General features: G+C 47.4%; 2 protein-coding genes across 4 annotated transcripts in view; both read left to right on the top strand.

Annotated features, from left to right (window-relative positions):
- The window catches only part of Serpine2 (serpin family E member 2), a 63,591-nt gene extending 47,011 nt beyond the window's left edge, over nt 1–16,580 (top strand). For all 3 annotated transcript variants that reach the window (XM_045148174.1, XM_045148175.1, XM_045148177.1), the window contains exons 5-9: nt 9,382–9,580; nt 11,382–11,482; nt 13,931–14,017; nt 14,669–14,752; nt 15,832–16,580. In XM_045148174.1, the coding sequence (XP_045004109.1) occupies nt 9,382–9,580; nt 11,382–11,482; nt 13,931–14,017; nt 14,669–14,752; nt 15,832–15,869 (509 nt within the window). In that variant the 3' untranslated portion in view covers nt 15,870–16,580. The remainder of the gene's footprint in view (nt 1–9,381; nt 9,581–11,381; nt 11,483–13,930; nt 14,018–14,668; nt 14,753–15,831) is intronic.
- A 7,348-nt stretch (nt 16,581–23,928) lies between these two features.
- Nucleotides 23,929–24,679, top strand: LOC101601740 (paired amphipathic helix protein Sin3b-like). Its single transcript, XM_045147374.1, has one exon. It carries the CDS (start codon nt 24,008–24,010, stop codon nt 24,677–24,679), a length of 672 nt encoding a protein of 223 aa, XP_045003309.1. The 5' UTR covers nt 23,929–24,007.
- Nucleotides 24,680–25,085: the final 406 nt, after the last annotated feature.

Consider the following 25,085-nt stretch of genomic DNA (forward strand, 5'->3'; position numbering starts at 1 on the left):
GAATGGGTCGCTTGAGCGTGGCTGGTGGTGGGGACCCATGGTCTGATGACACTCTTGATGTCCTTTGTCTCGGCAGTCCCACTTCCAAGAATTTATCCTCGGAAGAAAATCACACGCTAGCAAATAAGTAGAAGCCAAATTCAGAGATACAGTCATCTCTTCATATCTGCGAGCTCTGTATCTTCAGGTTCAACCGACCCTATGTGGAAAATATTAAAAACAACTGGATCAAAGCCGGGTGTGGTGTTGCACGCCTTTAATCCCAGCTCTTGGGAGGCAGAGGTAGAAGGATCACCATGAGTTCGAGGCTACTCTGAGACTACATAGTAAATTCCAGTTTGACCTGAACTAGAGTGAGACCCTACCTAGAAATACTAAAAAGAAAAAAAAAAAAAAAATAGAACTTCACCCCACCACACACACACACACCTTTTGTTTCTTGTTCTTCCCTAACCAAGACTGTATGTCAAACGTTCACATGGCATTTTCTTTATATTAAGTTTGGTAACAAGTGGTTTAAAGTATGCACAGGGGGTGGTGGAGGAATGACTCAGCAGTTAAAGGGGCTTGCTTGCAAAGCACAATGGCCTGGGTTTGATCCTCAAGTGTCTACGTAAAACCAGATGCATAAAGTGGCACGTGCATCTGGAGTTGGTTGGTTGTAGTGTGTCCATACTCTCCCCCCACACACACTCTCAAATAAATAAATACATAAAATTTGAAAAAGCAAAAGTATGCAGGAGGATTTATACGAGTGACGTGCAAAGACTAAATCTACCACCAGTATGTGCAGACTTTCTCCTGGAGAGTAGTCTCCTAGCTGAGCATGGTGACGCACACCTTGACTCCCAGCACTTGGGAGGCAGAGGTAGGAGGATCACTGTGAGTTTGAAGCCACCCTGAGACTACATAGGGAATTCCAGGTTAGCCTGAGCTACAGTGAGACCCTACCTCAAAAAAAAAAAAAGTGGGAGAGGCGAATAGACCCCCTTGGACACTGAGGCATGAGTGTGCATTGGAACACAGGTGGTAATTAGATGAGATTTACATACATAGAAAATGAGACAGTAGGCCTGATTTCAGAACACAAGTTATAAAACAGCAGATGCCTATTCATCTTGCTTGCATAAATGCTTTCTGTACATATGTCTACAGAGATATGTCTTGGAGAATTTTCAGTGAAAATACTCACAGTGGTAGGATTTAAAATAAGTTTCCTTGTTTGAAATTGAAATTGCTTTGACTGAGCATGTATCAATTTTGGGGGCGGGGAGAAGAGTCTCCAGGCCCTGCCGACATTCCCATAGCAAGGGGACTGCACCAGGGTCGCCGTGTACCGGCTGCTTCCCTGAAGCAGTCTTGAACCTTTTAAAGCTCCTTTTCCTCTGTGAGTGAGGCTTCATGTCTCCATGGGTTCCAAATACCCCCTTTGCATATTCAGCATACATCACCTCCAATGTGAGACCAGCTGTCTGACCATAGAAATTGTCATGACCAAGCTGGGCGTGGTGGCACGCCACTTTAATCCTAGCATTGGGAGGCAGAGGTAGGAGAATTGCCATGAGTTCAAGCCCACCCTGAGACTACATAGTGAGTTCCAGGTTAGTCTGGACTAGAGTGAAACTCTACCTTGGAAAAACTAAAAAAGAAATTGTCATGACCCATGAGGGACATGATAAATCACTTTCCTGATGATCAGTCATCACCCCTGTTCTAGGAACAAATTGACCAAAGTTATCAGTCTGTTTATTCTTTGAAAGATTGGGCGTACTTAGCCAGATATCTGAGCAGTTTACTGAAAATCATTTCTCCTTTCCAGTCACATACAGCCTTGCCCTGCTCAGAAGGATCTCACACATCCCAGACAGAACTCTGTTGTGTTAAGTGGATCTATGCGCGCACTGTGCACTATGACAAAGAAGTGCGCCTTTGATCCCAGCACTCGGGGGCCAGAGGTAGCAGGATCGCCATGAGTTCAAGGCCACCCTGAGACTACATAGTGAATTCCAGGCCAGCCTGGGCCAGAGTGAGACCCTACCTCAAAAAAAAAAAAAAAAAACTAGAAGTGATGGGGTCTCATTGATTGTTGAAGAAATGACAAATCAATAGTTCGAGATTAAACCACAAAGTACACGCCAGAAGTGGTGGCATGTACATGACTAATTCCAGCACTGATGTGGCTGAAGCAGGAGGACTGCTGTCAGTGTGGAGCCAGCCAGGGCTGCAAATAGCAAGACCTTACCTCAGAAACAAAAATAAATAAATAAATAATTTTTTAAAAAATAAAAATATGCTAGGGAGATGGCTCAGTGGTTAAAGTGTTTGCTTGTGAGAACTGCTGGCTTGGGTTCAATTCCCCAGTCCCCACGTAAAACTAGATGCACAGAGTGGCACATGTTTCTGGAATTCACTCTCTCAAAAAAAAGAAAAATAAATAAATAAATAAAGACTAAAAAGCAAGGCCTTGTTAAACATTCCTAAAACATTTTTTTCCAGGAATAAAACTGCTTTTCCTGAGTATACAGGCTATTCTCAGAGAGAAACACCCCAAGGCATCTTTTTAGTTCAGAACTGATTGGCCCAAGAATAAGCACATGTGTTTTACAGAAAGGAACGCACAGATGCATTCTGGGTGGTGGTGAGAATCACACCCAGGGCCTTCCTTGTACATGTGAGCCAAGCGCTGAGCCACTGAGCTGTATCTTGGCCGCAAGTGCATTCTTGATTCCATTGACAGAGGGTGTGTGTGTGTGTGTGTGTGTGTGTGTGTGTGTGTGTGTGTGTGTTGGCTGTCCTGTCATCCCCTGTCTTTTTGGTTCTCGCCCTTCTTTCCCACCTCCTTCCATTGCACCTGCAGCTGCAGCAGCTTCAGTGGGCTTTCTTGCCCTCTGGCTTCCAGTGGGACAAGGCTAGTGGAGAAGCAGCAGGTGAGGTAAGGGAGGAGAGAACGGTTGGGAAGTTTGCTTCCCAGTTTCTTCCCACCAGGCAGCAGCCTCCCACCACATAGCCTCAGGGGCTGTCTGGAAGCTTGGGTCGGGAGTTTTCTCTGCCACCATGGTTTGAAGCCAAGGGTGCTTACTATCCATAGTGGTTCCTCTGTGTTCTGCGTGCGCTGATAGAGCGTCTTCCTTAAAAACTGCTTAAAAGGCTGGAGAGATGGCTCAGCGGCTAAGCGCTTGCCTGTGAAGCCTAAGGATCCAGGTTCAAGGCTCGACTCCCCAGGACCCACGTTAGCCAGACGCACAAGGTGGCACATGCATCTGGAGTTCGTGTGCAGTGGCTGGAGGCTCTGGCGCACCCACTCTGTGTGTCTGTCACTCAAATAAATAAATAAAAATAAGCAAAAAGCTAAAAAACAAAGCTGCTTAAACCACCCAGCTTGGTGGCATGTGCTTCTGCCCGTGGTGAATGGCCTGCGCTGAGCTCAGGACAGAAGACAGGAGTCTTGCTGACGCTCACTCGCTTCCCTCACAGGTCCACGCAGAGCGAGCTTATCCTTCCAGCCCTCCCGACAATGCCTGTCTGTCTGCCCTCAGCTTTTGCTCAGCATTTACAAGACCTTTTTTTTTTTCCAGCTCCATGATATATCATGATACGAACTTACCCTAAGACCTTACAGGTGGCCACTTGCTTTTTCCTATAATAAACACATTGCCACACACCAGGCATGGTGTACACACCTGTTATACCAGAACTCAGCAGTTGTAGGCAGGAGAATCAGAAGTTCACAGCCAGCCTGGGCTGCATGAGATATCATCTCAAAAAGGAAAAAAAAAAAAAAAAAAGCTTGGTATGGAATTCCAGGTCAGCCTGGGCTAGAGTGAGATAGTACCTTGAAAAACAAAACAAAAAGCAAACAATAAAAAAGACACAGTAATGAGTATTCTTATACATAAAAAGATGCGGCGTTAGTACTCCTAAAAGTAATTAGATGTTACTAAGTCAAAAATTGGTATAATTTGGGGGTTTTATGATGCTTATAAATTTAGACAATAGAGACTATTCTGAAAATGACCCCAAAGAATAGCCACGCTTCCATTTCTGCTCTCCTTTCTTCTCGGAGTTTACGGCACCTGTTGGCTGTCTCCTAGGCTCTAGGTCCCTAGGCTGGGCTCTGCGCACGGGCTTCTCCACCACAGCTCCTGGGCTGCACACGGCTCCAGAACTCACCCAGCTGCTTAGGCACAGCCCCTTCCCCATCAGCTCTGCCCAGATTCCCATTCAAATTGAGGACAACTTAATTTAGGGAATCTATTTGTTGTTGTTTTTCCAAATATATTTTTCAGTTTCTACTCAAGTAGGGCCTGCGTAGTCCCTTCAGAGCTCAGGAAATCCACAAATTCACTTTGGTCGAAGGACATTATAGGGTTAGCCATCCATCACATTCTCTCAATACTAAAAATTTAAAACACTCCCTGAATTTACAGGGCATGAAGAGGTTGTAACGTCTCAGCATAGTTTTGTTTTTTCTTGCAGGACTTAGTCTTGTAGGTGGCCTGCCAGGAAAACCATCACTCTAGAAGTGCCCTCTAGGAACATTCTCAGCTCCCCTACAGACTTGTAACACTTGAGTTTTGACAGTTATTTCTCACTGAAAGTTCAGTCAGGCATCATTCATGTAAGAGAAAAGACTTCTGTGTTTCTGTTCAGAGTGAGTGAACCTGCTTCACGTTTTATACAGAGGGTCCTCACGACAGAGCGCGGTATGTTTTGTAGATGTTGTGTAAACGAGAGGCTGTAACAAGGCTCTTTGAAAGAAGATCTCTGGGACAGCCAGAGGCCCCATTCCCCGACCCCAGCTCCAGACACTCCTTCCTGTGAGACTCGGCCTGCTTGAGGAGGTCCTGGATCCACGGCCACGGGTGGGCTGCCCTGTCACTTTCGATTCTGTGGCTAGACTGTGCGGATGGATTTAAGATTCCAGAAGTTTTGAAGTGAAGTATAATGGTACATGCCTGTAATTCTGCACTTGGCTGAGACAGGAGGCCCATCTGAGATACATAACTCTACCTTGTCTCAAAAAAAAAAAAAGTGAGCCGGGCGTGGTGGTACACAGCCTTTAATCCCAGCACTTGTGATGCAGAGGTAGGAGGATCACTGAGTTTGAGGCCACCCTGTGACTACATAGTGAATTCCAGGTCAACCTGAGCTGGAGTGAAACCCTATGTTGAAAAACCAAAAAAGGGAAAAAATTGAGAGATTTCACAAAGCTGCTTACAATAGTAGGTGGATTTTTTTGCCATATGCCATTGTGCTGAGCACTGGGTGTGCGTTATATCACTGAATTTCCATACAACATTGGTGCTGTTATCGTGTAAGAGGATGAGACCTGTACCAGTGCCCATGTGTAAAAGGGTGAGAGAGCTAACTGGGTGTGGTGGTGCGTGCCTTTAATCCCAACATTCAGGAGGCAGAGGTAGGAGGATCGCTGTGAGTTTGAGGCCACCCTGAGTGAATTCCAGGTCAGCCAGAGCTAGAGTGAGACCCTACCTTGAGAAACCAAAAAAATAAATAAATAGCTAAGGATGTGAGAGCCATACCAGAGCCCGCGTGTAAAAGGATGTGAGAGCGGTACCAGAGCCCGTGTGGAAAGAGGGCAGAGGCGGTCACTCGCCTCCTAGCTCCTGAGACCACCAGTGGCAGCATGGGTGTGGACGGCTGCAGCCTGCTGGTCTTCTCCCCTGCTGCTGGATGCGAACGCGCAGGCATCCAGTGATGTGAGGAATGGTACATACTGGTCAAAGGGTGTCAGCCTCACTGGTGGGTAATGCTGAATCCAGCCAAGGTTGGCGTAAGCAATGAATGAACATGCTACCTGCCCCTCCAAGTACATCCCGCTCTGCTCCCCCACTGCTCGTAACTCTCGTCCCCCCCACACACACACACACCACCTTAACAGATCAGCACACGCTTCTGTAGCCGTGAATCCCTCCAGGTCCTTGTTTTATGCCTTGCAGCCGTAACGTATTAGCTGCTTTCCAGATTTCACCGTTTCTAAAAATTACCTCTGCCAGAGTAGGGACTTCATGTTTTCTTCAAGGATTAAAATGCTCATTAGGAAGTGATTCTTTATCCTCACTCTCAGAGTAAGTTTTCAATGTCTACTGAGACTGTTTTATCACACAGGCTAAATTAGAGATGAAAAACCCTCACTTTGATTCTTGGGTAGCCCTAAGGCAGAAGCGATGCTGGAGTGAGTTCGTGGGCATCCGGAGATCAGGCAGCCACGGTGGGCTCTCGAATCACTCTGCGGCCCAAGCCGGTGGGTGGACCAGGGATATCAGTTCCCGGCAGACTGCATTGTCCTGCAGTGTCAGATATTTTAGCCCCATTATTTTATCGTGTTTCATGACTGAAAGTGCACCTTATGTGACAAAATTTGTTCTTGCTGTCCCTTGCTCTCTTCTCCCTTTCTCTCATCCTCTGCTCTTCCCTCCCCGACCCCTTCTGTGGAGACCTGGCCTGCGGAGCCCCCCGACCTCAAATGTGATTGACCAGGGGCACCCCCAAGGAAAGTCGAGTGAAAATCACAAGAGAATCGCGCTTCCTCTTTTCTCTCTTCTTTTTTTTTTTGGTGTGTTGGGGGAGGGGTGATGTGTGTGGTGCATTTTTTTTTGGTGTGTTGTGGGGGTGACATGTGCGGTGCATGCACATGCATGTGCCTTTGCAGCACCTAGAACCCCCCACGGCTTTCTTTCTGCTCCCTGCCATGCCGGGGTGGCTGCACCGGCGGCCTCGCCCGCTGCCTGCGTGAGCCGCGGAGATGGAGCTAGCGCACAGGGGCTCTCGTAACTGCTGGGTCATTGTTTTTGATTGTTTTTCCTTAACTGTGTTCTGGATCATTTAGAGAGAGGAGAGGGGCCCACCGTGGGGCAGGTGAGCCAGCCTGTGGTTTGAGTCATCTTCTCACAGCGTCCGTGAGGCCGGCGCAGTTCTCACCTGCCATTCCCGCTCTGGGGGGCCACAGAGAGGGCAACTCATTTCACCAGACCCCCAGAGTTCATCTTTGAACACTTGGTGTTCAGTGAAACATTTTAGACATCCCCATAAATCTAGAAACAACTCGTCTTCCTGCCATCCAGTTACTCTTTGTAGCTAGCTCTTCCCCACGTGCACCGTCGGAGGCTTCGCTCAGGCCGGAGCAGCGGGGCCTTCGTCGGGGCTCCACCCGCTGTCCTCGCCCGTTGTCTGAAGCCGTCCTGAAACACCTGAGGCCAGAGAGGTGACTTGCAAAGCAGATTTATTTGGCTCCTGGTTCTAGAGGCAAGTTTTAGCTCCTGGTGAGGGCCTTACAAGTGCATCATGACATGTCAGGAGGCATCATGTGGAGAGACAGTATGTGTACCAATTCATGTCTTCCTTTTCATGAAACCACAGGCGCCAATGCATAGGACCCACCGTCAGGATCTCAGTCCTATCCTGATTCCCTTTGAAAGTCTCCTCGTGGCATCCACAGAATGAGTTTAGGGAGACACATCCGAACCATAGCAGTTGCTAAATATATTGGGTATTTTTACATGGGATAAGATGGCCCCAAGATAGTGTAGGGAAAGCTGCAGTTAAACACGCCTTGACCTCAGGGCGGTGCAGATCCGGAACGGGCAGGAAGCATGCCAGCCCAATGCTGCGGGGTCGGCTTTGTCTTTAAAGCATGTTTGCAGAAAGGATGGGCTGTAGACTCTGTGCTGTTGTGTTTTTTATTTTATTGTTGTTGTTATTGTTATTATTTTGGTTTTTCAAGGTAGAGTCTCACTCTAGTCCAGGCTGACCTGGAACTTACTATGTAGTCTCAAGGTGGCCTTGAACTCATGGCGATCCTCCTACCTCTGCCTCCTGAGTGCTGGGATTAAAGGTGTGCGCCACCACGTCCAGCTTGTTTTTATAATTAATTGTACTTGTGTGTGTGTGTGTGTGTGTGTGTGTGTGTGTGCGCGCGCACACGTGTGTGTGCATGCTCGCCAGAGCCTTCTGTCACTGCACGTGGCACACCGGATGCCTGTGCCACTCATTCATTTGTCCATTCATTTGAGAGAGAGGGAGAAGCAGATAGAGAATGGGCACACCAGAGCCTCCAGCCGCTGCAGACAAACTCTAGACAAACTCTCGTGCATCTGGCTTACGTGTGTACTGGGGAATCGAACCTGGCTCCTTAGGCTTTGTAGTCAAGCACCTTAACCCCTAAGTTATCTCTCCGCCTATTGTGCCACCTTTTGCATCAGGCTTTATGGAAGTGACTGGGGAATTGAACCGAGGCCAGCAGTCTTTGCAAACAAGCACCTTTACTGCCGAGCCATCTCCCAGTCCCAACTGTTTTTGTTTGTTTGTTTGTTTGTTTTATTTTTTATTTGAGAACAACAGACACAAAGAGAGAAAGATGTAGATAGATAGAGAGAATGGGCAGGCCAGGGCCTCTAGCCACTGCAAACGAAGTCCAGATGCATACGCCACCTTGTGCATCTGGCTAACGTGGGACCTGGGGGAATCAAGCCTTGAGCTAGGGTCCTTAGGCTTCACAGGCAAGCGCTTAGCCACTAAGCCATCTCTCCAGCCCCCAACTGTTTTAACGCTGGTTTAAACCATTCCTGAGTGTTCATTGGGTGGGGGCAGAGGGAGGAATGAAGTCAGTATAGGGAAGAAGGGGCTCTTGGTGCTCCACATCCTAGCCATGGGACACATAATTTCTCCGATTGTAACCTCCTCCTGTACAATAAGGCTGCTCATACCTGCCTTGTGGGCGTGCTGGCACACAAGGCTGCTGCTTGGTGTGGATCAGGCAGAGTATTCATCTGCTCTTCCACACTAGAACAAATGAAGTATATGGCTAGTAAGATTGTACCATATTTAGGATTTCTGCTAAAGGAATTTATTTTTACTGCCCTTATCACAAAAATAGCACTCTAATAAAAGGGTAAGTATTCTAGATGATGGATGTGTTAATTAGCTTCACTATAAGAATTATTTGACTATCTCTTTATTCCGTAATATGTTGCACATTTTAAATACAGATTTATTTTCTAAAACAAAGGAAAATTTAAAAACCCAAAGGCAGCTTGAATTCATTTTACCCTCCTAAAGATCAACTTCCTGCAAAGCACTGTGTTCTGAGCACCTAATGATCTACTTAGAGTCTACTCAACAGAATTAAAGTGAGTTTAGCAATGCCCAGAGGCATTCTGTCTAGACTGAAGAGAGTTCTGCAGCAGTGAAGAAAGAAATCATTGTCCTTTCTTTGTCCTTCTGAGGAAGCTGTGTATGGAAAAGGAAGGTTCACCAGATGAATGCCGCCTCTCCCCTGAGGAAGCTCCCTCGGTGACCAGCAGGCCCTTGTGCCCTTGCTCACCTTCACCAGCCGTACACTGAACCTGCGTCTGCTCTCTTTAGGATCTACGAGCACTCCCAACGACCTGTGGTACAAGTTCATTGAGCTGCCCTACCACGGCGAGAGCATCAGCATGCTTATTGCCCTGCCGACTGAGAGCTCCACCCCGCTGTCTGCCATCATCCCCCACATCAGCACCAAGACCATCGACAGCTGGATGTCCACCATGGTGCCCAAGAGGATGCAGGTGGTCCTGCCCAAGTAAGTGCCCCTTCCCCCAAAAGAACCATGTGTTCGGTGCTCAATGGGGCGCTCTTCTACTTCAGGTAGCAGGAAGAGGAGGCTGGCCCAGCACGTGGCCTGTTTCATTTTGCACAAGAATACGGTGGGAATCGCAGGCTGTATTTTATGAGCGCATTCTTAGAATACCTGTGCTGCTTGATGGTAGGATACTGTTTATAGATGCAAGGAGAGGAGGCCACCCTGACCTCTGAACCACCACACTAGTTTTTCATGACCCTGTGATAGCTTTTAACATAAGTCCTCCCAATCAAAAATTGGAGAAACACCTGTCCATCCTCATATCATATGGATGAAAATACAGTGAGGTTTAAGGGAACTCTGTGTGGTTAGACCCTCATTGTATTTACTGAGGTTAATGCTAGAAGTTGTTTAAAGACCAACGTTCAACAGTGGGTCAATGAGCATTATGAAACCTTCTCGACAGTATTCTTTTTTTTAAATATATTATGTATTTATTGGAGAGACAGACAGAGACAGGCAGATAGAGTGGGTGCGCCAGGGCCTCTAGCCACTGCAGATGAACTCCAGATACATGCACCACCTCATACATCTGGCTTACATGGATGCTGGGGAATCAAACCTGAGTCCTTAGGCTTTGCAAGCAAGTGCCTCAAATGCTAATCCATCTCTCCAGCCCTAGGCATAATTCTTTTCATTAGTATGTAAAACAATCTATCATACCTCCAAAGTGAAATATAGATGGAATTTAGATTGTTAGGACTTGAGACCAAGGAAAAGTAACCCCAAATTTTGTATGAGTCTGAATTTCTCAGAGTTCAAAGAATACTTTCTCCAACTCTCTGGGGAAGACAGTGGAATCTTCCCCCTTTGTGTGGACTTTTCAGTGTTACAGTTTCCTCATGTCCAGCTTGTCTGCACATACCTCAGTGTAGTGGAGAATTTAATAGTTTTTGATTCTCCAGTCCCACGTAAGTGATGAATTACACATTGTACAAGTATAAGAATGTCTCCCAATACTTTTTTTGAAAAGTAAGACTTCATGTCAGTAGTGATTCATGTACCTGAGTCAAACAGTGGCATTGTGGGCCTTTGGGGCTGAAAAATAAACCAGTTACCATTGTAGTCCCGCTGTGTGAGCGTTTACTCCCCTTCCCTTTGCTGCTCTTCCACAGGGTGAGAGCAAACCTAGAGAGACAGCTTCTTGTGATAGACCGTGTTTAATACCTGCCTTCTACACGGGCATGGCCCCAAGGCCAGGCTAGCCATGAAGATTTGAACTCACACCCAGATGTCATACCACGTGACCTGTTCCAAATGCTTCCCCCTGTTTGAACAGAGAAGAGCTTGCAGAGCCCAGACACACACAATTAGAGTGGCGTCTCCTTTCCCTTGACCACCCTCAATCCCAGTAAGGATGGAGGTAACCACAGCAGCCAGCCAGGAGGCTCTTTAGTTGGCTGTGGGGAGGAACTGCTGACATTCCAGAGAATCAGGAACTTACACCTTTGAGCCTTCTCACTGGTGTGAGAGGAAGGCTTTTTCATAGATCTAAGCATTGGAAAGGCACCTGCTGCAGTGAGTCCCCTGAGCATGAATGCCCGCGCTTGTCATGAGCAAGGAAAGGAGCCCTCTCTCTACTTACAAGGGACTTAACTTTTAGGGTCAGAAGCCAAGCTACAGTTACTGTTGGTGTTAGATCTCCCTCAAAGAATCTTTTTATAAATATGCGCTGATTACATCATTTTGGATCATTTATTACCTATTGATATTCCCTTCCCTATTTTCTCTGTTTGTATAGGTTCACAGCTGTGGCAAAAACAGACTTGAAGGAGCCACTGAAAGCTCTTGGCATCACTGAGATGTTTGATCCATCAAAGGCAAATTTTGCAAAAATAACAAGTATGTCCAATGTAAACTCATTCTTAAATTAACAAGTATGTCCAATTTAAATTCATTCTTAAACTTGAAGGTTAGAGTGTCTGATTTGCTCAAAGAGAAGAGATTAGAAACAGGAATGTGTTGTCCTAAAACTGTCCCACTTTCAGGTTTTGTTTTACTTTTTTTTTTAAATCTTTTTGAGAGAGAGAGAGAGAGAAGAGAGAGAAAGAATGGGTACACCAGGGCCTCCAGCCACTGCAAACAAACTCTAGACACGTGCACCCTCTTGTGCATATGGCTTAAGTGGATCCTGGGGAATCAAACTGGGGTCCTTTGGCTTTGCAGGCAGATGCCTTAACCACTAAGGCTTCTTCCCAGCCCCTGTCCGACTTCAATACACTGTGTCACTAGACGATGCTATTGACTTTCACCATGTCAACCAGCGTGTGTGTCAACCAGCGTGTGTCATACTCCCACGGTTCACATGGATGGCTCAAGTGAGGCCTCAGGAGCCACAAAACTATGGAAGCATTTTCTGCATTGCCTCTGTTACCTAAGGGCTCGCCTTTCTTGTTTTCCAGTGCTAGGAATCAAACGCAGGGCCTTGAGCTGGCCAGGAACACAATCTTTCTCCACTGAGCCACGTCCCCAGCACATAGTTTGGCTCTTCACTAGGTACTAATCACTCTTTATTTTCCAGTGCAAACATTCCCCCTTACATTTGGGAAAAAAAAAAAAAATCAAGATTTTTTAGTTCTCAAACATGTACTGAGAACAGCTGTGAACATGCATGTTATCCAAGTATGTGTGTTGGCTATGTTCATTAATCTGAAATAACAGATTCAAGTGAGTCTAATGGGGGCTTTTCTTCCCCAGAGCATCTAAGGCACCCCTGGCATCAAGTCTCTTTATTAGCCAGTTGGTGCAAATTTTTCTCTAGAGCTATTTAAATGACCAGGTCTCTGCTTTTCCAATTTAGAACACAGCATGCTCCTCCTTCCAAAGAAAAGCCATGACTTACATGTGACATACATACCAGTGTGTATCTTTCACCTTGGCTGGTGTGACTTGGCTTGTAGCCAACCCCAGTTGCATGCTTGAGAACCCCTGAGCGCCTGCGCTGGAAGAAGCTCCTCCCCTGGCAGGGCTGCAGCTCTGCGTGGCTTCCAGGTCCCTTTCACCCTTCCCTGACCACTGGTACTCTGGTCCCCAGCCAAGACACACGAACTTCACCCAGGAACTTCTTGGAAATCGCATTTTGGGTGTGATCCAAAGCTGCTGGACCCAGATCTTCATTTAAAAAAATTTTTTTTTGTTTGTTTGTTTATTTGAGTGACAGAGAGAGAAAGAGGCAGAGAGAGAGAGAGAGAGAGAGGGAAAGAGAGAGAATGGGCGCGCCAGGGCCTCCAGCTACTGCAAACGAACTCCAGATGCTTGCGTCCCCTTGTGCATCTGGCATGTGTGGGTCCTGGGGAATCGAGCCTTGAACCAGGGTCCTTAGGCTTCACAGGCAAGCGCTTAACCACTAAGCCATCTCTCCAGCCCCCAGAGCTTCATTTTAACAGGATCCCCCAGCCCAGTAAAGTTTAAGAAACATTATTTCAACACCTATACTTCCCCTTCATTGTTGCCTGTTATAGTCTAAATAGTAAATAGGAGGTTTTATGGGAGGCCCAGGTGCCCTGAAGCCTCCTGAGGTGTCCTTCATGATCTCTCAGGTGCCCTGGGTCAGGTAAATGTACGTCTCAGTCACAGTCATGTTAGGGAATTGGTGCAGAGAATCCAAAAGCCAGGTGACCCAAAATATTTTCCCCGCTGCATCCAGACCTGTGTCCCATCGGGGGAATGTTCACAGCACTTGGAATCCTTTGGGAGAGTGCCACCTGGTGGTCTCTGCTGGATGCTCAGGCTATGGTGAGAAGGAAAGTGAGATTGCTTATATCGCCCAGGTCTTAACACCTCATCCTCAGCACCCTTTTTGCACTAATAGGCCAGGATATGAGTGCTTGGTGGTGCAAAAAGTCAGCACTTACATGCTCCTAACTAACTGTGTGATGGGACAGGGTTTTTTTACTGGTCCTCAGTTTCCCCATCTGTAAGTGCTGATTGAAATCCTGCTGGGCCTGCAAACCTGTAATAGTAAAACACTGTTGTCTTTCCATTTGGGGAAAACTGGGTGTCTTTTCAGTGGTTCTCTTTTCCTTTTTGAAATAAAATCCATACATGCTGGAGTTGAGTTGATTAGAGGCACCAAACATTCAGGGTCTGCGTTCCAGAAGCGAGTGTGACAGGGCGTGTATTCTGTCACCTGCCCTGCACATGACGGTCACCTGTGGCCCTCGACCTGAAGGGCTGTTGGGGGAGGCTGGACAGTCCTGGAATTCACCTTGACTGCGATGTTACTTCCAGACCGTGTGGACAGCACACGCGTCAAGCAAGTGCTGACTTTGTTTTATTTTGCACAAATAGGGTCGGAAAACCTGCATGTCTCTCACATCTTGCAAAAAGCAAAAATTGAAGTCACTGAAGACGGAACCAAAGCTTCAGCAGCAAGTAGTACGTGTCGGGGCAGACCGGAGCCCACGGGAAAGCAGGCTTCCAGGGAGTCTCCTGTCCAGCCAGGACTTGGGGTGACCCTTGGCAGACAGCAGTATGAGTAGATGAAGTGTTTGTTGTAAATATCTCGGGGATTTCAGCAGCAGAGTATTAAACCAAGTACAGGGCTCCCTGTCAAGCTGCTGAGCTCATCAGCCCAGGACCCCAGACCCCTCTCCCTCTCCCTCTCCCTCTCCCTCTCCCTCTCCCTCTCCCTCTCCCATTAAAAAAAAAAAAAAAGGCCAGTCTGTGGAGCTTGCCTGAAAAAAAAAAGCTAATCCTAACAGTGAAGATGTTCATTTAGTGGCAGTTACTATCCTAAGAGCTACGATGGTTTTATGCCATTTAATCCTCATAAAAACCCTATGAGAAAGGAAGTACATTTACTAGGGAAAATGGGCTTTTATAAAATAAATGAGACAGTAACTATAAAAGAGCCTTGCCTAGCGTGGATGTTCAATAAATGGTGACCGTTGAGGCCATTATATACCACGCCAGCCTTAGGGACAGGATTAGTATGTCCTCAGACACCAGCGGTGAAGGATCCACAAAGCTCACCACCTCGCTGGCCTTGTGCCAGTGGCTGACAGCTTTTCCTTTTCCTTCTCATAGCTGCAGTTCTGATTGCAAGATCATCGCCTCCCTGGTTTGTCGTAGACAGACCTTTTCTGTTTTTCATCCGACATAATCCAACAGGTGAGTGGCCGACCTGTCCCCTTGTCCACCCGCAGTTAGCGCTGAACGGGGGATTCCAGCAGCAGCCGTGCCCAGTACTGTAGCCCTTAACCTGTTTTCCTCATGTCAGCCATAGAAAACACTCTGAGTCTATAACCACCCGCCTGAAGAAATCAAACACCGAGGCTGTTCACACCAAGGGTGATAGGACCCTTTAAATACTGACAGGATGTTAGATTTGGAACTTGCAGCTGTTTTTTGCCCAATAGAGAGTCTCAGCATCCCTTTGGGACTCTTGACATCTGTCAGTTCTTTTCATATGTTCATCGGTGCCTTAACATTTAACAAGAAGCTCCATGTCTTCAACCATTGTGGTTTGTACTGTCATAGCAACCTGGGAATGTGTTCATTCAACGGACAGTCGCCTCATGAGTGATAGGTTCAGACTGGGCTCTGGCTTCTAGGTTCATCTTTACAATAAGGGAAGCAAAAGCCCCTCCATTTTAATGTAATTATGAAACACAAGAGATTATTTTGTGGGGAGACTGGCTTCATGTTCTTGGGAAATAGTCACTAACATACTTTAGCTTTTGTATTTCCATCAGAAGGAGGTTCCTGGTCCTTATGTCAAGTATCATTTATGTCCTCCTTAGGATGCATCCAGCACTGGCATATGTAGGCACTTGGAGCTTTTTATTTAACCTCAACAGTAAATTAATTAAAATAGGGTGTAATTAAAAACTCAACTTCTAGCTGGGCATGGTGGCGCACGCCTTTAATCCCAGCACTCGGGAGGCAGAGGTAGGAGGATCACCGAGAGTTTGAGGCCACCCTGAGACTACATAGTGAATTCCAGGTCAGCCTGGACCAGAGTGAGACCCTACCTCGAAAAAAAAAAAAAAAAAAATTCAACTTCTTAGTCACACCTGCCCTTTTCAAGCACTCAGCCTCATGTGTCAGTGTGGCTACAGCATGGCACAGCCGTTTCTGCCCTTGGAGAAGGTTACCCAAGGCTCCTTCCCTTCTCTTCCTCACAATACCTGTCGTCTTGTGTTAAGGATTATCCCAGCGTCACGAACTGTTTCTCTTGAATTCTGCAGGTGCTGTCTTGTTCATGGGGCAGATTAACAAGCCCTGAAGAACATGTGGGACCCTGCAAAGTGAAGGCAACTTCGCCATGGAGATTCCTCTCCCACATATTTCATAGTTCAGTTAAATATTTTTGTACACTGCTTTCTTTTTCAAAACTGTTTCATGGCAACAGATTCAGTGATGCAAACATTTCTTTTTGGGGTGGCATTAGAAAAGGCAGAAAGGCTGGGATACTGTACTGAGGAATGAATAGGAAGGTTTTGGATATCTCAAAGATTCTTTAAACTACTGAATGGTTACCTGGGTTAACAACCCTCTTGAGTATTTGCTGTCTGTCCAGTTCAGGATTTCTGTTTTGTTTTGTTTATATGTGTGGCTTTCCAGGAGAAATCTAATCAGTGTGACAGAAAAAAATAATGAAGACATTTTATGGTAGTTTTTACGTTTTTATGGGAAAAAAAAAATATTTGCCTTTTTAATTCTTTTTCCCCACCTCCATCCAAGGTCTTGGTGACAGCAAGCATTATGATTTGGAGGTGGAACTAGCAAAATCTCTAGCTTCTTTGTGTGTTTTTGTTGTTGTTGCTATTGTTGTTTTATATAATGCATGTTTTCACTAAAATAAAGTTTAAAAACTAATGTCTTGCTGGACGTGCAGTGTGCCTGTCACTACTGGTCTGTACTCTTTGGATTGGCATTTTTGTATTTTGTACAAAGTAAAAAAAAAAAAATAAAGTGTTATGAGTAGTAAAAATGAGCCATTTCTGTGTGGTTTTAAAACACATGAAAATAAACACTCTCTAATTTTTTTTCAATATTTTATTTATTTATTTGAGAGACAGAGAAGTAGGCAGATAGAGAATGCGCACGCCAAGGCCTCCAACCACTGCAGACAAACTCCAAATGCATGTGTCACATTGTGCAATCTGGCTTTACGTGGGTACTGGGGAATCGAACCTGGGTCCTTTAGCTTTGCTGGCAAGTGTCTTAACTGCTAAACCATCTCTCCAGTCTAATAAACAGCTTTTTAAAACTACCTCCACCTCTTCTAACTAGCCTACATGTTATGGGCCAGCAGGAGCTGCAGAGCCATTTCCTCCAGACCTGACAAGCCCACGCTGTTCTGTCTCCAGCACTTCTCAGTGCTCTTCCAAGCAGTGACTGTCAGGCTCATCCTGGTTGTAATCTCAACTTCAGTTCACCCAAATTTCTGGAAAATAATGCAGTCTGGAAATCTAAGGCCACCATGAATGTTTTGTCTTTGGTAACAGGTTGGGGTGTTTGTTTTTTGAAATGACAATTTTTCTTTCATTTTTGGGTATAAGTTTTCAAGTTGAATTCAAACATCACATTGGTGTTACCATTTGTCTGAATTTTTCAAATTAATTTTCTAAGTTTGTCTAGTCTATCATCTAAATCAGATAGATAAAACATTTCCTAACAAAACCTAAAATCATATTTCTTTCTTTAAATCCCATGAGCTCTATTTGTCACTCTATTTCTACATTAAAATGTCACTCTCAACATTTCATCTATTTGGCATTCTTAGTGGTAACTGTAATTGTCATTTGTAAATTAGGCTCAACTGTGTTGTTTACAGCTCTTTAATTACATATAATTGGCAAATCAAGAGAGAAGAGAAGGAAGAGGAGGAGTGCTTCCCTTACTTAGGAAGCAATGCCAAAAAAAAAAAAAAAAAAAAAAAACTATTTTGAATGGTTCCCTCAGGCCACATCCATTCTAGCAAACATGCTAGTTATTAATGCCTGCCAGAGCCAGTCACACTGGGTTTCTAATTCCTTCTTTGTGAACTGTTTAAAATTGCACTGGTGTTAGCAGTGAAGTGCGAATTTTATACTGTATTCATCCACCTATTTTTTTTTTATTGAAATGCTGTATTGTTCAGGGTTTCCAGGAAAATAGGACTAATATGACATTGGTACAGACACTTGAAATGGGATTTACTTTGGGAATTATTGTATGTGATAATGGAGGCAGAGAAACCCTGTTATCTGCAAGCTGGAGAATTAGGTGTTGTAGTTACCTTCTTGCTGGGACAAAGCACCGACCAAAAGCAGGTGATGGGAGGAAAGGTTTTATTATGGCTTACCTTCTCGAGGGGAAGCTCCATGAGCAGAGGCTGGACGTCACCTCCGCCACACCTGATGGACAGCAGCAGCAGGAGAGTGAGCTGCATTCTGGCAAGGTTAAGTTGGCTGTCACACCCCTAAGCTCGCCCCCCAACAACACAGCTCCTCCAGCAAGGTTCCACCTCCCGAACTGCCACCGGCTGGGGAGCACACACTCAGAATACATGGAGTTTATGCAGAACATCTGATTCAGACCACCACACCAGGGAAGCTGGAGCCATGGCTCAGTCTACTCCAAAGGCTGGAGAACTAGAAGAGCTGAAGTGTAACTCAGGCAAAAGCCCACGAACTTAGGGTTCACTGTCTACTGTCTAGAGATGGGTGTCCCAGCTCCAGAAGAGAGATCTGTCCTCTGCCTTTTTTGTTCTGTCCTATTCTCAAGTGACTGATGCCAACTCACATGGGGAATGGAAACAGAGTTATTTGGCTTCGCAGGCATGTGCCTTAACCGCTAAGCCATCGCTCCAGCCCAACCCACTGGTTTGAATGCCAGTCTTCTGGAAACAGGCCCACAGAGCAGCGATGCAAGCGTCCATCCCTGTAGTCTGGTTGGCACCTAGAATTAGCCATCCCAGGTGCCTACCAGGTACCAAGTACTCGATGGTGTGGAGGATGACATGTCCTTTCTCCATTAACTTTTGGATGGATAAAAAAAAAATCTTGGCACACTACAGCACTTGCCAGTTTCAAGTACCTTTACAAGATAGGGAAGCAGGAATGTGCACTTGAGTCCAAAAGAAGAAGTCTAGGGAGCTGTAGAAATGGCTTAGTGGTTAAGCACTTGCCTGTGAAGCCTTAGGACCCCAGTTCGAGGCTCAATTCCCCAGGACCCGTGTTAGCCAGATGCACAAGGGGGTGGATGCGTCTGTAGTTTGTTTACAGTGGCTGGAGGCCCTAGCGCACCCATTCTCTCTCTCTCTCTCTCCCTCTCCTTCTCCCTCTCCCTCTCCCTCTCCCTCTGTGTCTGTCATTCTCAAATAAATACATTAAAAATGAACAAAAAAAAATTTTTTAAGTCTAGGTGGCTACAGGATCAAAAGAGGCTGGTCTCTCAACTCAGTGCTCCCTCCAGAGAGGGCTGGAGAGATGGCTTAGCGTTTGCTTGCCAAGCCAAAAAAATCCCAGTTCAAGTCTCCAGGACCCACGTAAGCCAGATGCACCAGGGAGTGTATGCATCTGGAGTTTCTTTGCAGTGGATGGAGGCCCTGGTGCACCCATTCTCTCCCTCCCTCTTTCTCAAATACATAACTAAAATATATCTTTTTTTTTGGTTTTTCGAAAATATATCTTAAAAAGAAAAAAGGGCTAGAGAGTTTGCCTGAGTGCTCTGAGTATGCAGTATAGATAGAGATGGACTTTCTCCCCAGAAGTATGCTGGTCCTATTTTACTGGGAATATTAAACTGAAGCGTCTGGCCTTATTTCTAAGTACACTTCAATAAAGTTTCCAACTGCAGTGCTGTACAGAATTTGGAAAGTCATAATGTCAAAGTGCCGGACAATAGATTCTATTTTCCCATGAGCCTCCAGGCTCACGAGTCTATACCTTTCCTCTTCACCACCCACACTGTCTTCCTGGCTGACTTAGGTTCGGAATGTGTTTTAATCTCAGTAAACGGGAAAATAATCCTCTCCATGTTTTTTAATGTATAGCTCAAGTTTTTATTAAAATTTTATTAGTATACAAGAAATTCGTTTCACGGTTGTATTTCAAACAGATTCTATTTGCTTCCCTCCTCTTGTGTGCTGCCTGTACCACAGCCTCCTTGCTACCTTTACACTACATTCTTCCTTTCTCTCCCCCAACTCAATGTGTTTATATTTAAGTCAATGAGCCTACAGACCTTTTCTACAAAAATACTCATTTTCTGAAACATTGAGGAAATTGGGATAAATGTAAGATATGGAGACTGCTAGGAAAATTACAGACCTGTGAAGCCATTTTTGCTCTGTAGACATTTTTGAGCAGTTTACCAGAGATTAGATGCCACACGAGTCTGAGCAGGAGACAGGGTGCAATTTTCCTAAAGTAACAAAATGGTAGACCCGGGGGGAAAAGGAACCAACCACCAGTGACGTCCCTCTCATGACATGGAACGAGCTGGGTGCTTTCAATTCTGCCTGAGACACCATGGGAAATGGGGGCAGACACTGACCCCAATACATTGGAAGCTGTTACGTTTTATTGGCCTTTTAAGTGTTTGTCCTACAAAGGAGATAATGACAGGTGACCAGAAAAAGTCCTAATCAAAATAGAACTTCACACAAAGGTACGTGGGAGTGTCCTTTGTGCAGGTGACTTTATCGGAAGATGAAAAGCTGTGACGCATGATCATCACATGGAGTGTGAAGGAGAGCCGGCTCCCCCACGAGCAGCAGACAGCTCGCCCTTTAAGGAAGACTGAGCAGCGGAGACGGAGCGAGCGGAGGCCTGCTCACACGACAGCGACGTGCGTGGCGTGTCCTCGGCCCTCTGTGACTGTGGAAGTGCGCTGAGCTTTGCCTAACAACAGTCCCCTCCGAGAGGCCGCAGGGTAGAAATGAATGCTAGCTGTCGATCCGTATCGCTTTGGAGGGTCTCAAACTACTGCATCTTTTTTTTTTAATTTTTTGTTGTTGTTGTTCATTTTTTATTAATTTATTTGAGAGTGACAGAGAGAAAGAGACAGAGAGAATGATTGAGAAATGGTGCGCCAGGGCTTCCAGCCACTGCAAACGAACTCCAGACACGTGCGCCCCCTTGTGCATCTGGCTAACGTGGGTCCTGGGGAACCGAGCCTCGAACCGGGGTCCTTAGACTTCACAGGCAAGCGCTTAACCGCTAAGCCATCTCTCCAGCCCAAACTACTGCATCTTTGACACTGTCTTTCAAACCATGAAGAAAGAGAGGGATGTGGGTGTGACTTAAATGAGCAATGTTATTTTGGTTTTTTTGGTGCTGAGGACAAGAGCCTTGTGCTTGCTGGGCAAGTGCTCTTCCACTGAGCAACACCCCCAACCCTGAGAATCTTGTTAAATGAGCACTCACTGCTTTTCATACGCACGCACACACACACACACACACACACACACACACACACACACACACACTGCTGCTTAGTGTTTGCAAAGCAGATGATCAAATAGAACTTAGTCCTCTAACCTCTACCTGAGCTTTATAAGCCCAACTACGTCGGGTGAAAAGAAGCATGGGAGGCCTCTGGTTTCTTTCCTTCCTTGATCAGGAAACTGTTCTAGGCCTAAGGACCGAGAGTCCTGGAGGCACCTGTCTACTCCACATGAATCACTCCCCAGTCAGCCTATCAGTGAGGGTCAACCACTTCTCACTCTTTCTGTGTCATGGCCATCCCCGTATTGCTCAGTGTTTCCTGGCCACTGTCACTGGTGTGACGGTGCTAACATCAGCCATGGCGAGAAAAGTGCATCAGAAGTTCCAGAAAGCTGTCTTCTTGCTTAGGAGTCCCCTTCTCGAGCTATCACTGACCTCATGGCTCATCCTTCCTACAGAAACGGGACCAGAATAGTCAATTCATTAGAGCATTTTACAGTTTCAATGTAACACCACATTAGCAAAAAGTTATTCTGTAAATAATCAAATCATGGAGTTCTTCCTCGATGGAAGGGAGCAAAAGTGTTTTAGTTTGCTAAATTGCTTTCCTCTAAGAAAACTTTTCTTAGGGGCTGATGATGCAACAGTTAAGGCGTTTACCTGCAAAGCCTAATGACCTAGGTTAGATTCTCCAGTACACACACAAAACCAGATGCACAAGGTGGTGCATGCATCTGCAGTGTTTGTAGTGGCTAGATGCCCTGACATACCCATTCTTTCTCATCTGTCTCTTTCTCTGTCTCTACTTGCAAATGAATAAATAAATAATTTTAAAAATTAAAATAATGTCTTTAACTATTAGTTGTGCGCTGTTATGAGCGCTACAGCACATATGTAACAAGAATGGTTGTCAGTGAGGGTCCAGACACCAACGGCTGAGCAGTTTCTTCCTCAGTAGCATGTGTACATGAGATGTGGTGTTATTTATTTGTTAGTTAGTTTATTTATTTAAGACAAGATCTCACTGTGTAGTGCAGGTTGGCCTGCCCCTGAACTCATGATTTTTCTGCCTCAGCCTCCTTCTCAGCCTTCTGAGTGTTGATTACAGAGCCTGTGTGTGAATGTGACCTTTTTAGCGGGTTAGGTTTCGAGAACAGTTCAGACAGGATCTCATGTGATCCAGGTTGTCTTCAACTCCTGAACCTCCAGCCCTTACCTCCAAGTACTGGAATTACAGGTACGCACACAGGTATCACTATACCTGGCTTTGTGGCTTTTTGATGGCATGAACTTTCTCCTGAAAAATAAGATAAAATAGAATAATTTAAATCCATCTTAGTTTGCAAAATCAAGCAACCATTCTTGGTATTCTGTGGAGAGAAGCATGGATTTCAAGTGTCCTCAAACCCAGAGTCAAGAGCCAAAGGCCCTTAAGGACAGTAGTTGTGGGCCTTTGCCCACTGAGGCCTGGAGGGATGATGATGCAGAGGATCATCGAAGGGGAGCAGGAAAAACAGGGATTGTAAGAAGGCAGGTCTCGGTGGGCTGGGGTGATGCCTGGGTGGGTAAAGTGCCTGCTGTATAGGTATGAGGACCTGAGTTCCAATCCCTGCCACCCAGGTGGGTAGTGCACACCTGTAATCCCCACACTAGGGAGGGGACAGATACAAGAGGATCCCCAGGACCTGCTGGTTAGCTTGCTTAGCTCAACTAGTGAGTCCTACCTTCAGTGAAGAGACAGTGTATCACCAAGTAGGGTGGAGAAGCACTAGAGAAAGATACCTGACGTCAACCTCTGGCCTCCCTATATATGTGCATGTGCACGCGTGTCCACAGGCGCATGCGTGAGCGCACGCGTGTACACACACACAGAGAGAGAGAGACACAAGAGAGGGGGGCGGGGGGAATACAGGTCTTGGGCAGCCCTGTCCCCAGCCATGAGTCGTCAGCTGGAGGCTGTTTGAATGGGAAGAATGTCCACCTCCATACAAGGCTGGAAAAGTGTGAGGTGGGCACTGGGATTTTGTGTGCAGCACTGTTTTTACTGTCTTCACAATTAGTAAGTAGCGAGGAAGAATCAACAAGAACGGGCCCCCCCCCCCCAAAAAATGGCTTCTCAAAGTTCTATCTTTGGCAGCTCTGCAAAATCTTAGATTTGGCCTCTTCCCAGTGAACAGAAAATCATGGCATCAAGAGGTGAATTGTTCACACATCAAATTTCCAATTTCCAGCATCCTGGGAGGAGGGAAGAGGTGCGCAGACATATTTGTAGAATAGCAGAGCTGTGCTAGGCCAGAAAAACTCACTCAGCACCGTGATCACGTGCTGTTCACACAGCCTCCTTCCCGGTGAAGCATCATTTCCCACAAAGCTTTTCAAGTAAGCTGTGAGGTAGGTGTAGACCACCATCTTGTGGCCAAAGAACAGTATCGTGCTGACCCTGAGACAGCCACAAATGTCTGCCATTCTTCAGAACTGGAGTTTCCGGCGCACTCCCTCACACGAGCTTCGGAGCATTATTTTCTCCATCTTACATATGCATGTAGTGAGAGTGTGGGTTAACAAAGCAGTAATAAATGTGGTTTATGCGACTGAGTCCATCGGATCGTGCACGTTTGGCTGGGGGGGCCTTCGTGGCAGGATTTTATTCTGCAGGCTTAGGAAACCAGGGGATTGTGGGGTATGTGGGGAGGGGGGAGATGAGACAAGGTGGGACGGGGTTGAAATTTCAAGGTGCACGCACTACCTTTCGGTGGTGCCAAGCCAGGGGGAAGGCACGCAGGCCGCCCGCGCCCGGGGCCGGGGTGGCACGGGGCGTCGGCCCGTGCGGCTGGCACCGGGCGTTGGCGCAGGAAGCCAGCACGGACCTGCGGCGCGGCGCACGCGGGCGGCGCCACGCGCCACGGGAAGTTGCGGTGCGCGTGGAGGATGTTCCGCCGCCTCCGCCGGGGGGAGGGGATCCGCCAGCAACGGCTGCCGGGCCACCATGAAGGAGTTCAGGAGCCAGGGCCTCGATCCCCCCCACGTCGTGATCGGGCGCGGGGCGCAGCTGCTGCAGGAGCACCCTGACCTCATCGTACGGTTCCAGGCTTTCCTGCCGCTGGGGTACCGCCCGGACGTCCCCCAGCCCGCCGCGGGCGCCGGCGGAGGCGGAGGAGGAGGAGGCGGCGGCGGCGGCGATCCGCGGCTGATGAGCCCGCAGCCCCCGGGCCACGGCCACTGCGGCGAGCCCTGGAAGCAGCCGCAGATGCGGTACGCCGAGGGAAAGGGCCAGGCGCCCCTGGAGGCCGACTCGGAGGAGTTCAACAACGCCATCAGCTACGTGCACAAGATCAAGACCCGCTTCCTGGATCACCCCGAGATCTACAGGTCCTTCCTGGAGATCCTGCACACCTACCAGAAGGAGCAGCTGCACGGGCCGGGCTGCGCGCCGCGCCGCATGTCGGAGGAGGAGGTCTTCACCGAGGTGGCCCAGCTCTTCCGCGGCCAGGACGACCTGCTGCTGGAGTTCCAGCAGTTCCTGCCCGAGGCCAAGCGCTCGCTGCTCACGGGCGGCGGCGGGCCGGGCGAGGGCCGCGGCGATCCGCGGGGCCCCGGGGCCGGCGGCCAGCGCTCGGGCCCGCGCGCCGCCGCGCCGGGGCTGCACAAGTCCAGGTGAGGCCGCCCCGCGCCCGCGCGTCCGCCGGCCGCCCCGCGCCGAGGAGCGAAGGCGGCTGACACCCCGATCCTGCCTCCCGCACCCCACCCGGCCCCCGGCGAGGGTGGGTTTCCAGTTCTGTCATTCCTCGTGTGTTTTCTCGTTGACTTTTCCGTAGTGTAATACACAAGTTTCTGGGCACCTTCTCCTCCCCTCCCCCCACCACCACCGGAAAAAAAAAAAAAAGAAAGAAAGGAAATAAAAAGGAAGAAAGCCAGTACTGAGGACCGGACTCGGAGAAACCCCAGCGAGAGGAGGGGCTGCCGGTGGCTTTCGCAGTCTCAGTAAGTGGCAGGAGCTTGGCTGGGGCTGGGGGGGGGGTCCTCGAACCCCACCGGAAGACCACTGGAAACTGGCTTTCTGGGCT

Source organism: Jaculus jaculus, chromosome 4 (genome assembly GCF_020740685.1).
Source record: "Jaculus jaculus isolate mJacJac1 chromosome 4, mJacJac1.mat.Y.cur, whole genome shotgun sequence".
Classification (NCBI taxonomy): Eukaryota; Metazoa; Chordata; class Mammalia; order Rodentia; family Dipodidae; genus Jaculus; species Jaculus jaculus.

What these genes read in the sequence shown, in the direction of transcription:
- LOC101601740 (XM_045147374.1), top strand. Translation starts at nt 24,008, where the DNA reads ATGAAGGAGTTCAGGAGCCAGGGCCTCGATCCCCCCCACGTCGTGATC.